The 14,787-nt window shown below is 36.2% G+C and overlaps 1 protein-coding gene across 4 annotated transcripts in view; it reads left to right on the top strand.

The window, feature by feature from the left end:
* The window catches only part of DMXL2 (Dmx like 2), a 160,929-nt gene that overhangs the window by 113,504 nt on the left and 32,638 nt on the right, over window positions 1-14,787 (top strand). For all 4 annotated transcript variants that reach the window (XM_049705959.1, XM_049705960.1, XM_049705962.1 and 1 more), the window contains exons 21-23: window positions 4,200-4,297; window positions 4,730-4,895; window positions 6,223-6,487. In XM_049705959.1, coding sequence (XP_049561916.1) covers window positions 4,200-4,297; window positions 4,730-4,895; window positions 6,223-6,487 — 529 coding nt within the window. The remainder of the gene's footprint in view (window positions 1-4,199; window positions 4,298-4,729; window positions 4,896-6,222; window positions 6,488-14,787) is intronic.

A 14,787-nucleotide genomic window follows, 5' to 3' on the forward strand; every position in this document is an offset into this window, starting at 1 on the left:
TAACCACTGCGCCAACAGGGAAGTCCCCTCATGCTATAAATTTTAAAATGGGTTTTTGGAATCAGTTTTCTAGTAGAAAATAAAATTGTTAAAAAATTTTTAGTAGAAGCTGAAAATTCTTTCAGTGTTGCAGAAACTAACCATTATTGAGCACCTTTTGTGTACCAGGTTTGGTTCTAGTTGCTTTTCATAAATTATTGCATATAATCTTCTCGTCAGCTGTATGTTACCATCTCGATTTTCCACCTGGTAGAACTACGACTCAGAGAGGTTGGGTAACCAGCCCAAACTCCCATCATTTAAAAGTGTTAGATTTAGTCTGTGCCCTTTCTACTCTGTCGTGATTAGGAGAGTGGGATTGTCATTGTTTTGTTTACTTTTAGGAGTCCATTGAAATTCTCGGAAGTACGATTAATGATACTACATTTGTGGAGTATGAATTCATTTCCCCCAAGAGGAATTTATTCCTCTACAGTAGTAGTTTCTAAATTTTAGTGTTTGAAGAATCACCTGGCAAACTTGTTTGAAACATACATCCCTCACTTCCACTCTCAGAAGTTTTCATTTAGTGGGTTGGAGGTGGTAGGGCTGTGGCATCTTCATCTGAATTAGCATCCTGTGATTCTGGTGTTCATGGTCCTCACATCACAGTTTGAAATGTAAGTGTAAAAGTGTCATTTTCCTGCTACATGTAAGGCTGCCAATAATATGTAAGTATTTCTCTTCTCAAAATAGGCAGATGTAAGAAGGAATTTGTTCTCATACCAACCAAGAGATGTAGTTTCTGATGTACAGGGAAATTAATTGTTATAGCATATAAATTACACAATATCTACATTAACTTTTTTTTTTTTGGCCACGCCACATGGCTTGTGGGATCTTAAGATAGTTCCCAGACCGGGGATTGAACCTTTGCCCTCGGCAGTGAAAGCACCACTCGAGTCCTAACCACTGGACCACCAGGAAGTCCCCATTAAATTTTTTTCATATCCCAAAGCAATGGAAAAAGAGGAGGACATATTTTATCTGAAATGTTCTACAAAGTCTCTTCAGTTTCTTGTCATCAGTGTGTTGTGTCATTATAATTGAGTATTTCTCATATATACGTATGATTTATTTCCACAAGTAATTTATCTCTTAAAATTAAATCAAAAGGAAATGTAAAATTTTTTCCCTTGAAATATATGTTATATTGGGTTGGCCAAAAGTTTCATTCGTTTTTTTCTGTAGGATGGCTCTAGTAGCACTTAGTTGTCTTCAACTTCATTCGAAACAAATTTTTAGATTGTATTGTGACAGCTGTCATTATCAGCACGGATTTAAAAAACGCTTATCAGAATTGGTGAATTTTTGTGTAGCCATTTTAATATTGAAGATAGAAGGAAAAAAGCAACACTTTCGGCATATTATGCTTTATTATTTCAAGAAACGTAAAAACACAACTGAAACGCAAAAGAAGATTTGTGCAGTGTATGGAGAAGGCGCTGTGACTAATCAAACATGTCAAAAGTGGTTTGCGAAGTTTTGTGCTGGAGATTTCTCGAGAAGCTGGATGATGCTCCACGGTCGGGTAGACCAGTTGAAGTTGATAGGGATCAACTCAAGACATTAACTGAGAACAGTCAACGTTATACCACGCGGGAGATAGCCGGCATACTCAAAATGTCCAAATCAAGCATTGAAAATCATTTGCACCAGCTTGGTTATGTTAATCGCTTTGATGTTTGGGTTCCACGTAAGTTAAGCGAAAAAAACCTTCCTGACCGTATTTCCTCATGGGATTCTCTACTGAAAGGTACCAAAAACGTTCCGTTTCTAAAACAAATTGTGATGGGTAATGAAAAGTGGATACTGTACAATAATGTGGAATGGAAGAGATCATGGGGCAAGCGAAATGAACCACCGCCAACCACACCAAAGGCCGGTCTTCATCCAAGAAAGGTGATGTTATTTATATGGCGGGATTGGAAGGGAGTCCTCTATGATGAGCTCCTTCTGGAAAACCAAACGATTAATCCCAACAAGTACTGCTCCCAGTTAGACCAACTGAAAGCAGCACTTGACAAAAAGCATCTGGAATTAGTCAACAGAAAGCACATAATCTTCCATCAGGATAATGTAAGACCACATGTTTCTTTGATGACCAGGCAAAAACTGTTAGAGCTTGGCTGGGAAATTCTGATTCATCTGCTGTATTCATCAGACATTGCACCTTCGGATTTCCATGTATTTTGGTCTTTACAAAGTTCTCTTAATGGAAAATATTTCCATTCCCTGGAAGACTGTAAAAGGCACCTGGAACAGTTCTTTGCTCAAAAAGATAAAAAGTTTTGGGAAGATGGAATTATGAAGTTGCTTGAAAACTGGCAGAAGGTAGTAGAACAAAACAGTGAATACGTTGTTCAATAAAATTCTTGGTGAAAATGAAAAATGTGTATTTTATTTTTACTTAAAAACCAAAGGCACTTTTTGGCCAGCCCAAAAACTCATTAGCTGAAGATGAATAAAAATTCTTATAAGAATTATTAAACATTGAAGTACTAAGTTAAATGATTGAAGGCAGAGAAAATACTGAAAAAGGGGAAGAGGAATAAAAGCATTTTTGTGATGTGATTTTAGGTGTCTTTACCCCTCTTCACCATGCCTTGGTGGCTTCCTGCTCTACCATCAGTGTTCATTAGTAAAACATCCATTGTTTTTAATCGTTATACCTCTCAACTTAGTTATTTGCAGAGGTTATATCAGTATCTTTGAGAAATATGTGGTCTGTATGGTACTGTATTCAAAACCGTATGATTATGTACAACAGTGTTACTGGCTTAATAATTTTTAAACTTACATTGAGTTGATTGGTTCTTTATAAATTCAGCAACTTTGGTCATATGGCTCAAAGGAGGTTATCAGTTATGGTACAAAGGGGAATTATATATTCATTAAGGCTTTTTCTCATGGAATTTCTAAGAACTAAAATTTGAAAGCCCTTCAAAATAATGGAGCTTCAACCACCTGTATTTTAATTACATGCCAGAAAGAATGTGTCAGTCCTTCAGAACTGTCAGAATTTGATTGAAAAATACTGGAGGGCTTCCCTGGTGGCGCAGTGGTTAAGAATCTGCCTGCCAATGCAGGGGACATGGGTTCGAGCCCTGGTCTGGGAAGATCCCACATGCCGCGGAGCAACTAGGCCCATGAGCCGCAACTACTGAGCCTGCGCGTCTGGAGCCTGTGCCCCGCAATAAGAGAGGCCGTGACATTGAAAGGCCCGCGCACCATGATGAAGAGCGGCCCCCGCTTGCCGCAAATAGAGAAAGCCCTCGCACAGAAACAAAGACCCAACACAGCCAAAAATAAATTAATTAATTAATTTTAAAAAATACTGGAAAATTATGTTTAAAGAAAAAAACTAAAACATTAATTTTTGTATTTTTCAAAATGTGTGTGTATGCATGTGCGTGAGTATAACTGATATTTATTTACAGTTGTCTGTATCAGTATTAGTTGAGAGAGCTTTAAAATGTGAAATCACATATACATACCATAGAAGTCAGCATTTTAACTTTTACAAAACATTAAGAAATTTAATATGTCTAATTTTCAAGAAAAGGTCTCACTGGGAATTCCCTGGCGGTCCATGGTTAGGACTCTGTGCTTCCACTGCTGGGGGCCCGGGTTCGATCCCTGGTTGGGGAACTAACTTCCTGCAAGCTGTGCAGCACAGCCAGAAAAAAAAAAAAGAAAAGAAAAGGTCTTACCTATCAAATATTCTGCATTCTTTATTGTTTCCTATCTTAGACAGTTTTATTACTACCTGGGTTCTAATCCCTTTTACACCCCTTACTTACTGTGTGACCTTAGGCAATTCAGTTAACCTCTTTGTGTCTCAGTCGCCTCATGTGTAAAATGGGGATAATAATAGTACCTCTTGGATCGTGGTGATTCAGTAAGATAAGTGAAAGGTGTCTAGTACATGGTAAGTAGTCAGTAAATACTAGTTGCTGTTATTATTTTTATTGTAATTACTGGTATACAAAGGGTTGTTTCTAGGAGCATGTATTATAAGCTACTGGCGATTGTGGAATAGAGTCAGCTTTTCCCATCTGCATAGTTTGTGTCATCCATGGAAGTAGTAGGGAAGCATTAATTGTTGTAATTTGTTTATCAACTAGTTAATTCAGTATAACTTTTTATTGACTGTTTAGGTTGCCAAAGCTTCTTTTCAAAGGAACAATGATGCCTTGGATGCTGCATTATTCTACCTTTCAATGAAGAAGAAAGCAATAGTGTGGGGTCTGTTTAGGTAAATTTCCTCAACACTTAATATGGTTTAATGGAATGAAGATTGTGCTGTGACTCAGAAACATAATGCTTTTGAAAGTACTTAGATAAATCAGTTTCCTTTTTTGTGCCTTGATTCCTTTATCTGCAAAACAAATAGAATATCATTTGAACTTAACCTAAAGAGTGGGATATTGTTAAAAATAAGTTGATAAAAGCACTTTGGAAAGTAAAGAGTGCACTTGCTTCCTATTCATGTATACTTAAGGTATTTTGAGTTTTCTCCTTATTAGAAGAAACAAAGAGAAGCTTAATAACAAATACCTATTGTTGTTATTGTTCTTCTTTTAGATGGATGTTTGAGGTTTTCATTTTCTATTTTCATATATTCTGTAAAGGATTAAAACTATTTTAAATTTGGTTTAACCACTGATGTTTGTGCTCTGGTTCCCAGGTCACAGCATGATGAAAAAATGACAACATTTTTCAGCCACAATTTTAATGAAGATAGATGGCGTAAAGCCGCTTTGAAAAACGCTTTCTCTTTACTTGGAAAACAACGCTTTGAACAATCTGCTGCTTTTTTCTTGTTAGCTGGTTCATTGAAAGATGCCATTGAGGTATAACTAAGAAAACATGCTATGAAATACCTGTAAGAGCTTGAAAACCTGGGAAGATCATGGAGGAGACTGTAATGTTTGGTCATATGTTTGTAAGGATAGAGGGTAGAGAATAACTACAGAGATTACTAACTTAAATAGTAGCACAATGATAATGGAATTATAAATAAATACATGTAGAAACATAAATGAAAAATTTTATATAGAGAATATTGCATTTCAAGATAAGTATTTCAAGTATAAGTGTATGGAAAAATGGTTTATGAATATCTTTTTCCTGACCATCTTGTGATTCGGAACTATTTAAGTATGTATAGGTCACAATCTCCTTACTTTGTGTAGACAGGCAGATATTTTAAGTTCTTTTTCGTCTAAATGAAATTCATAGATAAGGAACTGAGATTGCAGTTTATACTGTTTTGAAATATAGTCTTAGATATTGGAAGGTGAATGGGAAGAGATAAAAGTTCACATTTTTTGATACACAATCTTGGTAGCTGGTTAAGAGAATAATTACAAATATTTCTGTTGTTTATGAGATATTCCTTTTAGGATACCTATTATTATAGTGAATAATCCAAACAGGTGAAGGAAAAACATAATTGGAAATAATATATCATAGAAAAAATAGGAAATATCCAACAAAGTGAAAGTACTTTATGTTTAGAATTAGTCATATTTTCAGAATTATCTCAGATGTATGAGTTTTTAAAGTAACAAATATTTATAATTTTGAAATGGGAAGCTTAGCCTAGAAGATACTTGGGCAAAGAAGAGAAATGTTGATTGAGTGAGAGATGCTCATATTGCCTGCATGACCTCAGATTCTCAGATGAGTAGCTACTTTAGAATATAAACTCAGAGAGAGTAAGAATAGAGTATGTGGCTTTATTTCTTAAGTTGTTTGCTATGTAAGTAGAAGATTCTTTTAAAATAGTAATAATTATGTTTATATGGAAATATATTTGGAAATTAACAGGAACTGATGTACATAAATTTAGATGTCATAAGTGGTATTTAATTTAAAGATGAATGTTATTTGAATTGATCTAAGTCTGAGATGGTGTTGATATACTTCATTTTATGCATTTTTTATAAATGATCTTTCTAGGCTGGAAGCTACTAAGTTCTAGTTTCTTAATCTTCCTGCTATTCCTTAATCTCCTTTCAAGCAAGCATATAACTACCCTTCACTGTCTCAACCTCTGGACCTCTTCCCTCCACTGTGAGAATATAAATAGTGGATAATTTCAGGATATCAGTTGGATATTTCGTATCTCTAAATAATTATCATTAAATAAGTATTTCTTAATATTTAAATTTATAGGTATGTCTTGAAAAAATGGAAGATATCCAGCTAGCCATGGTAATTGCCCGTTTATATGAATCTGATTTTGAGACTTCATCCACTTATCTATCCATCCTAAATCAGAAGATTTTGGGTTGCCAAAAGGATGCCTCAGGATTCGATTGCAAAAGATTACATCCTGATCCTTTCTTACGTAGTCTTGCGTACTGGGTAATGAAAGATTATGCCCGAGCCTTGGACACGTTATTGGAACAAACACCAAAGGAGGATGATGAACGTCAAGGTAGAACATTTTGTGGATTTCTCTTTTTCTTTTTTAAAAGAAGACAGTTTCTGAACTGATGTTCACTTAGATAATACACACACACACACCCCCCACACACAACCGATCATTACCAGATTTACTTTTCAACTTTGAGAAATTAGTATCAAAATTTCTTGTGCGGCTAAAGGTTTAGTCACTTACTATCTATAATTGAATCTAGCATTTTGTTATAATAATTTGAGTAGTAAAAGAAGACTTCACACACATTTTTACTCTCATAGCTATATATCAAGGCATATAAGATTACCATACTATTCTAATTTCATATATATTAGACTGAAGCATACAGAATGTTTCCACATCACACAGCTCTTTCTATGTATCATAATAGCCGGTTTCCTAAAAAAGTGTAAATTTTGGCTGTTACACATGTTGGTTTAGTGTATGGGCCTACAAAAACTTTATTCTTGTGTGGCGAACTTTCTTTACTCTTAGTTATAGCAAATAATTTAGATTTTTAAAAGCATTTGGAAGGTATCTAGCAGCACTGTTTGCAATAATTTAGAAAATGGAACATTTTAAATATTCAATACAATAGTTATATAAATTATAATATATCCATACTATAGAAACAATGTGCTATTAAAAATGGGGTAGAGTGATGTGTTAATATGTGCTGTATTATTAAGTGAAAAACTAAGATATAGAACAATATGGTTCTTGTTGCACTTTATGTATATATGTCATACATATACACACGTGTGTGTACACACGTACTGTGTCTGGTTCCCACTCCCTCTCCATTTTTTGTGTTTTGGAACAAATCACAAGAAACTACCGGCACTGGTCATCTTTTGGGAATAGGAGTGGGGAGATACAAGCTTTTACTTTTCATTTTGTACTTTCCATAGTTATAATTTTCTAGCCTTTTATTTTTATTACATATTATTTTTAAACATTAAAAGAGCTTACATGAATAAAGAGATTCAGGCTCAATTTTTACTTCTTCTTTACAAAAAAGAAATATAATATTTTAATACACAGTACCCCCTTATCCACAGGGATTATGTTCCAAGACTCCCAGTGGATGACTGAAATTGTGGGTAGTACCAAATCCTATATAAACTGTGTTTTTTATATATATATATATATATATATATATATGGTAAAGTTTAATTTATAAATTAGGCACAGTAAGGGATTAACAACGGTGACTAATAATAAAATAAAATAGAACAATTATAACAATATGCTGTAATGAAAGATGTTGTTTCTCTCACTCAGAATCTTATCATACAAATTTATTGCCTTTTCCATCTTAACTAAGCACTTACCATGCACTGTGCCCATAACTTTTGAAGTTTGAGGTGTGACAGAAAAACTAGCATGAATTTCTTTTTCCTGCTTCACAATTTCACGGACAGAAGATTCATTCTGACCTTAGATCTTAGTACCCTCAGCTTACAAATTTTTTTACTTTCCTTATTAAATAGAGAACTTTCAAATTTTCACTTAAAGGAAGCACTTACGCTTCTCTTTGGCATAGATGAACTGCCAGCATCACTACTTTTGCACGTGGGGCCGTTATTAAGAATATTATAAAATGAGGGTGACTTGAACACAAGCACTGTGGTGCCGTGACAGTGGATCTGATAATCCAGGTGGCTACTAAATGACTAATGGGTGGAATACTCTGGACAGGATGGAGCGAGATTTTTGTCGTGCTACTCAGAACCACTCGCAATTTAAAACTTATAAATTGTTTATTTCTGAAATTTTCCATTTAATATTTTTGGACCTCAGTTGACCTCAGGTAACTGAATCCATGGAAAGCAAAACTGCAGATAAGGAGGGACTACTGTAAATATTTTTAAATTTATTTAAAGGAAAGGAAATAAAACCTTTAGAAGAAAAATATCTGACCTACCCAGGTAATTTTAATAAAATGTACACATTTTTACAGAAGGAAGATTCTGTTTATTTCTTAATCTTTTCCAGGTTAACTTTTAAAAGGTTGTGTGTTATTGGGGAAAATTTTATGTATACATAAAAGAGTGAATGATATAATGAAAGTCTCTGACTCTATCATCCAGTTTCAGTAGTTATCAACTCATAACCAACCTCGAGCCATATATATATTCCCATCCTTTCCACACCCTCCCATTCTCAATACTGTATAGATTCATTTTGAAGCAAACACAACAGATCATTTCATCTGTGAATATTGCAACATGCATCTCTAAAAACTAAGGACTCTTTAAAAAACAATAACACATGTCATTGTTATAACACATAACAATTTTATTAGTAATTAAATACTCAGTCTTCAAATTTCCCTGGTTCTCTCAAAATCTTATACAGTTGATTAATTTGAAACAAGATCCATATGATGCCTATATATTGTGATTGGCTGAGGTGACTCTTATGTCTGTTTTGATCCATATTTAGTTACCCCTCTCCCCCTCCCCCAGTTTATTTGTTAAAGAAGTTGGATTGTTTGTCCTGTAGTTTCTTTTTTTTTTTTTAACATCTTTATTGGAATATAATTGCTTTACAGTGGTGTGTTAGTTTCTGCTTTATAACAAGTGAATCAGTTATACATATACATATGTTCCCATATCTCTTCCCTCTTACGTCTCCCTCCCTCCAACCCCCCCATCCCACCCCTCTAGGTGGTCACAAGCACCTAGCTGATCTCCCTGTGCTATGCGGCTGCTTCCCACTAGCTATCTATTTTACGTTTGGTAGAGTATATATGTCCATGCCACTCTCTCGCTTTGTCACAGCTTACCCTTCCCCCTCCCCATATCCTCAAGTCCATTCTCTAGTGGGTCTGTGTCTTTATTCCCGTCTTACCCCTAGGTTCTTCATGACATTTTTTTTTCTTAGGTTCCATATATATGTGTTAGCATATGGTATTTGTCTTTCTCTTTCTGACTTACTTCACTCTGTATGACAGACTCTAGGTCCATCCACCTCACTACAAATAACTCAATTTCGTTTCTTTTTATGGCTGAGTAATATTCCATTGTATATATGTGCCACATCTTCTTTATCCATTCATCCGATGATGGACACTTAGGTTGATGCCATCTCCTGGCTATTGTAAATAAAGCTGCAATGAACATTTTGGTACATGACTCTTTTTGAATTATGGTTTTCTCAGGGTATATGCCCAGTAGTGGGATTGCTGGGTCGTATGGTAGTTCTATTTGTAGTTTTTTAAGGAACCTCCATACTGTTCTCCATAGTGGCTATACCAATTCACATCCCCACCAACAGTGCAAGAGGGTTGCCTTTTCTCCACAACTTCTCCAGCATTTATCGTGTCTAGATTTTTTGATGATGGCCATTCTGACCGGTTTGAGATGATATCTCATTGTAGTTTTGATTTACATTTCTCTAATGATTAATGATGTTGAGCATTCTTTCATGTGTTTGTTGGCAATCTGTATATCTTCTTTAGAGAAATGTCTATTTAGGTCTTCTGCCCATTTTTGGATTGGATTGTTTGTTTTTTTGTTATTGAGCTGTGTGAGCTGCTTGTAAATTTTGGAGATTAATCCTTTGTCAGTTGCTTCATTTGCAAATATTTCCTCCCATTCTGAGGGTTGTCTTTTGGTCTTGTTTATGGTTTCCTTTGCTGTGCAAAAGCTTTTTTTTTTTTTTTTGTGTGGTACACGGGCCTCTCACTGCTGTGGCCTCTCCCGTTGCGGAGCACAGGCTCTGGATGCACAGGTTCAGCAGCCATGGCTCACGGGCCCAGCCCATCCACGGCATTTGGGATCCTCCCAGACCGGGGCACGAACCCGCGTCCCCTGCATCAGCAGGTGGGCCCTCAACCACTGTGCCACCAGGGAAGCCCTGTGCAAAAGCTTTTAAGTTTCATTAGGTCCCATTTGTTTATTTTTGTTTTTATTTCCATTTCTCTAGGAGGTGGGTCAAAAAGGATCTTGCTGTGATTTATGTCATAGAGTGTTCTGCCTATGTTTTCCTCTAAGAGTTTGATGGTGCCTGGCCTTACATTTACGTCTTTAATCCATTTTGAGCTTATTTTTGTATATGATGTTAGGGAGTGTTCTAATCTCATACTTTTACATGTACCTGTCCTGTTTTCCCAGCACCACTTATTGAAGAGGCTTTCCTTTCTCCACTGTACATTCCTGCCTCTTTTATCAAAGATAAGGTGACCATATGTGCATGGGTGTATCTCTGGGCTTTGTATCCTGTTCCATTGAGCTATCTTTCTGTTTTTGTGCCAGTACCATACTGTCTTGATTACTGTAGCTTTGTAGTATAGTCTGAAGTCAGGGAGCCTGATTCCTCCAGCTCCGTTTTTCGTTCTCAAGATTGCTTTGGCTATTCGGGGTCTTTTGTGTTTCCATACAAATTGTGAAATTTTTTGTTGTAGTTCTGTGAAAAATGCCAGTGGTACTTTGATAGGGATTGCATTGAATCTGTAGATTGCTTTGGGTAGTGGAGTCATTTTCACAATGTTGATTCTTCCAATCCAAGAACATGGTATATCTCTCCACCTATTTGTATCATCTTTAATTGCTTTCATCAGTGTCTTATAATTTTCTGCATACAGGTCTTTTGTCTCCTTAGGTAGGTTTATTCCTAGGTATTTTATTCTTTTTGTTGCAATGGTAAATGGGAGTGTTTTCTTAATTTCACTTTCAGATTTTTCATCATTCGTGTATAGGAATGCCAGAGATTTCTGTGCATTAATTTTGTATCCTGCTACTTTACCAAATTCATTGATTAGCTCTAGTAGTTTTCTGGTAGCATCTTTAGGATTCTCTATGTATAGTATCATGTCAACTGCAAACAGTGACAGCTTTACTTCTTCTTTTCCGATTTGGATTCCTTTTATTTCTTTTTCTTCTGTGATTGCTGTGGCTAAAACTTCCAAAACTATGTTGAATAAAAGTGGTGAGAGTGGGCACCCTTGTCTTGTTCCTGATCTTAGTGGAAATGGTTTCAGTTTTTCACCATTGAGCATGAGGTTGGCTGTGGGTTTGTCATATATGGCCTTTATTATGTTGAGGAAAGTTCCCTCTATGCCTACTTTCTGCAGGGTTTTTATCATAAATAGGTGTTGAATTTTGTCGAAAGTTTTCTCTGCATCTATTGAGATGATGATATGGTTTTTCTCCTTCAATTTGTTAATATGGTGTATCACGTTGATTGATTTGCGTATATTGAAGAATCCTTGCATTCCTGGGATAAACCCCACTTGTTCATGGTGTATGATCCTTTTAATGTGCTATTGGATTCTATTTCCTAGTATTTTGTTGAGGATTTTTGCATCTGTGTTCATCAGTGATATTGGCCTGTAGTTTTCTTTCTTTGTGACATTGTTGTCTGCTTTTGCAATCAGGGTGATGGTGGCCTTGTAGAGTGCGTTTGGGAGTGTTCCTCCCTCTGCTATAATCTGGAAGAGTTTGAGAAGGGTAGGTGTTAGCTCTTCTCTGAATGTTTGATAGAATTCGCCTGTGAAGCCATCTGGTCCTGGGCTTTTGTTTGTTGGAAGATTTTTAATCACAGTTTCAATTTCAGTGCTTGTGATTGGTCGGTTCATATTTCCTATTTCTTCCTGGTTCAGTCACAGAAGGTTGTGCATTTCAAAGAATTTGTTCATTTCTTCCAGGTTGTCCATTTATTGGCATACAGTTGCTTGTAGTAATCTCTCATGATCCTTTGTATTTCTGCAGTGTCACTTGTTACTTCTCCTTTTTCATTTCTAATTCTATTGATTTGAGTCTTCCTTTTTTTCTTGGTGAATCTGGCTAATGGTTTATCAATTTTTTTTGTCTTCTCAAAGAACCAGCTTTTAGTTTTATTGATCTTGGCTGTCATTTCCTTCATTTTTTTTCATTTATTTCTGATCTGATCTTTATGATTTCTTTCCTTCTGCTAACTTTGGGGTTTTTTTTTTCTTCTTTCTCTAATTTCTTTAGGTGTAGGTTAGGTTGTTTATATTAGATGTTTCTGTTTCTTAAGGTAGGATTGTATTACTATAAACTTCCCTATTAGAAATGCTTTTGCTGCATCCCATAGGTTTTAGGTCTTTGAGTTTTCATTGTCATTTGTTTCTAAGAATTTTTTTTTTTTTTTTTTTTTTTTTTGCTCTATGCGGGCCTTTCACTGTTGTGGCCTCTCCCGTTGTGGAACACAGGCTCCGGATGCGCAGGCTCAGTGGCCATGGCTCACGGGCCTAGCCGCTCTGCGGCATGTGGGATCTTCCCGGACCGGGGCACGAACCCGTGTCCCCTGCATCGGCAGGCGGACTCTCAACCACTGCGCCACCAGGGAAGCCCTCTAAGAATTTTTTGATTTCCTTAGTGATCTCTTGGTTATTAAGTAGTGTATTGTTTAGCTTCCATGTGTTTTTATTTTTTACAGATTTTTTTCCTGTAATTGATATCTAGTCTCATAACATTGTGGTTGGAAAAGATAGTTGATATGATTTCAGTTTCCTTATATTTACCAAGGCTTGATTTGTGACCCAGGATATTATCTATCCTGGAGAATGTTCCATGAGCACTTTGGAAGAATGTGTATTCTGTTATTTTTGGATGGAATGTCCTATAAATATCAATTAAGTCCATCTTGTTTAATGTATTGTTTAAAGCTTGTGTTTCCTTGTTTATTTTCATTTTGGATGATCTGTCCATTGGTGAAAGTGGGGTGTTAAAGTCCCCTACTATGATTGTGTTACTGTTGATTTCCCCTTTTATGGCTGTTAGTATTTGCCTTATGTATTGAGGTGCTCCTATGTTGGGTGCATAAATGTTTACAATTGTTATATCTTCTTCTTGGGTTGACCCCTTGATCATATGTAGTGTCCTTCTTTGTCTCTTGTAATAGTCTTTGGTTTAAAGTCTATTTTGTCTGATATGAGAATTGCTACTCCAGCTTTCTTTTGATTTCCATTTGCATGGACTATCTCTTTTCTGTCCTCTCACTTTCAGTCTGTATGTGTCCCTAGGTCTGAAGTGGGTCTTTCTTTGACAGCATGTGTATGGGTCCTGTTTTTGTATCCATTCAGCCAGTCTTTGTCTTTTGGTGGGAGCATTTAATCCAGTTACATTTGAGGTAATTATCAATATGTGTGTTTCTATTACCATTTTCTTAATTGTTTTGGGTTTGTTATTGTAGGTCTTTTCCTTCTTTTGTGTTTCCTGCTTAGAAAAGTTCCTTTAGCATTTGTTGTAAAGCTGGTTTGGTGGTGCTGAATTCTCTTAGGTTTTGCTTGTCTGTAAGGTTTTTAAGTTCTCCATTGAATCTGAATGAGATCCTTGCTAGGTAGGGTAATCTTGCTTGTAGGTTTTTCCATTTCATCACTGTAAATATGTCCTGCCACTCCTTTCTGGCTTGCAGAGTTTCTGCTGAAAGATCAGCTGTTAACCTTATGGGGATTCTCTTGTATGTTATATGTTGTTTTTCCCTTGTTGCTTTTAATATTTTTTCTTTGTACTTCATTTTTGATAGTTTGATTAATATGTGTCTTGGCATGTTTCTCCTTGGATTTATCCTGTATGGGACTCTCTGTGCTTCCTGGACTTGATTGACTATTTCCTTTCCCGTATTAGGGAAGTTTTCAACTATAATCTCTTCAAATGTTTTCTTAGTCCTTTACTTTTTCTCTTCTTCTGGGACCCCTATAATTCGAATGTTGGTGCATTTAATGTTGTCCCAGAGGTCTCTGAGACTGTCCTCAATTCTTTTCATTTGTTTTTCTTTATTCTGCTCTGCAGTAGTTATTTCCACTATTTTATCTTCCAGGTCACATATCCGTTCTTGTGCCTCAGTTATTCTGCTATTGATTCCTTCTAGAGAGTTTTTAATTTCACTTATTGTGTTGTTCATCACTGTTTGTTTTTCTTTAGTTCTTCTAGGTCCTTGTTAAACATTCCTTGTATTTTCTCCATTCTATTTCCAAGATTTTGGATCATCTTTACTGTCATTATTCTGAATTCTTTTCCAGGTAGACTGCCTGTTTCCTCTTCATTTGTTTGGTCTGGTGGGTTTATTACCTTGTTCCTTCATCTGCTGTGTGTTTCTGTCTTCTCATTTTGCTTAACTTACTGTGTTTGAGGTCTCGTTTTCGCAGGCTGCAGGTTCATGCTTCCCTCTGTTTTTGGTGTCTGCCCCCAGTGGCTAGGGTTGGTTCAGTGGGTTGTGTAGGCTTCTTGGTGGAGGGGACTTGTGCCTGTGTTTTGGTGGCTGAGGCTGGATCTTGTCTTTCTGGTGTGCAGGACTGCATCCGTTGGGTGTGTTTTGGTGTGTCTGTGACCTATGTTTTTTGGCAG

The sequence above is a fragment of the Orcinus orca genome, chromosome 2 (genome assembly GCF_937001465.1).
Source record: "Orcinus orca chromosome 2, mOrcOrc1.1, whole genome shotgun sequence".
NCBI lineage: Eukaryota > Metazoa > Chordata > Mammalia > Artiodactyla > Delphinidae > Orcinus > Orcinus orca.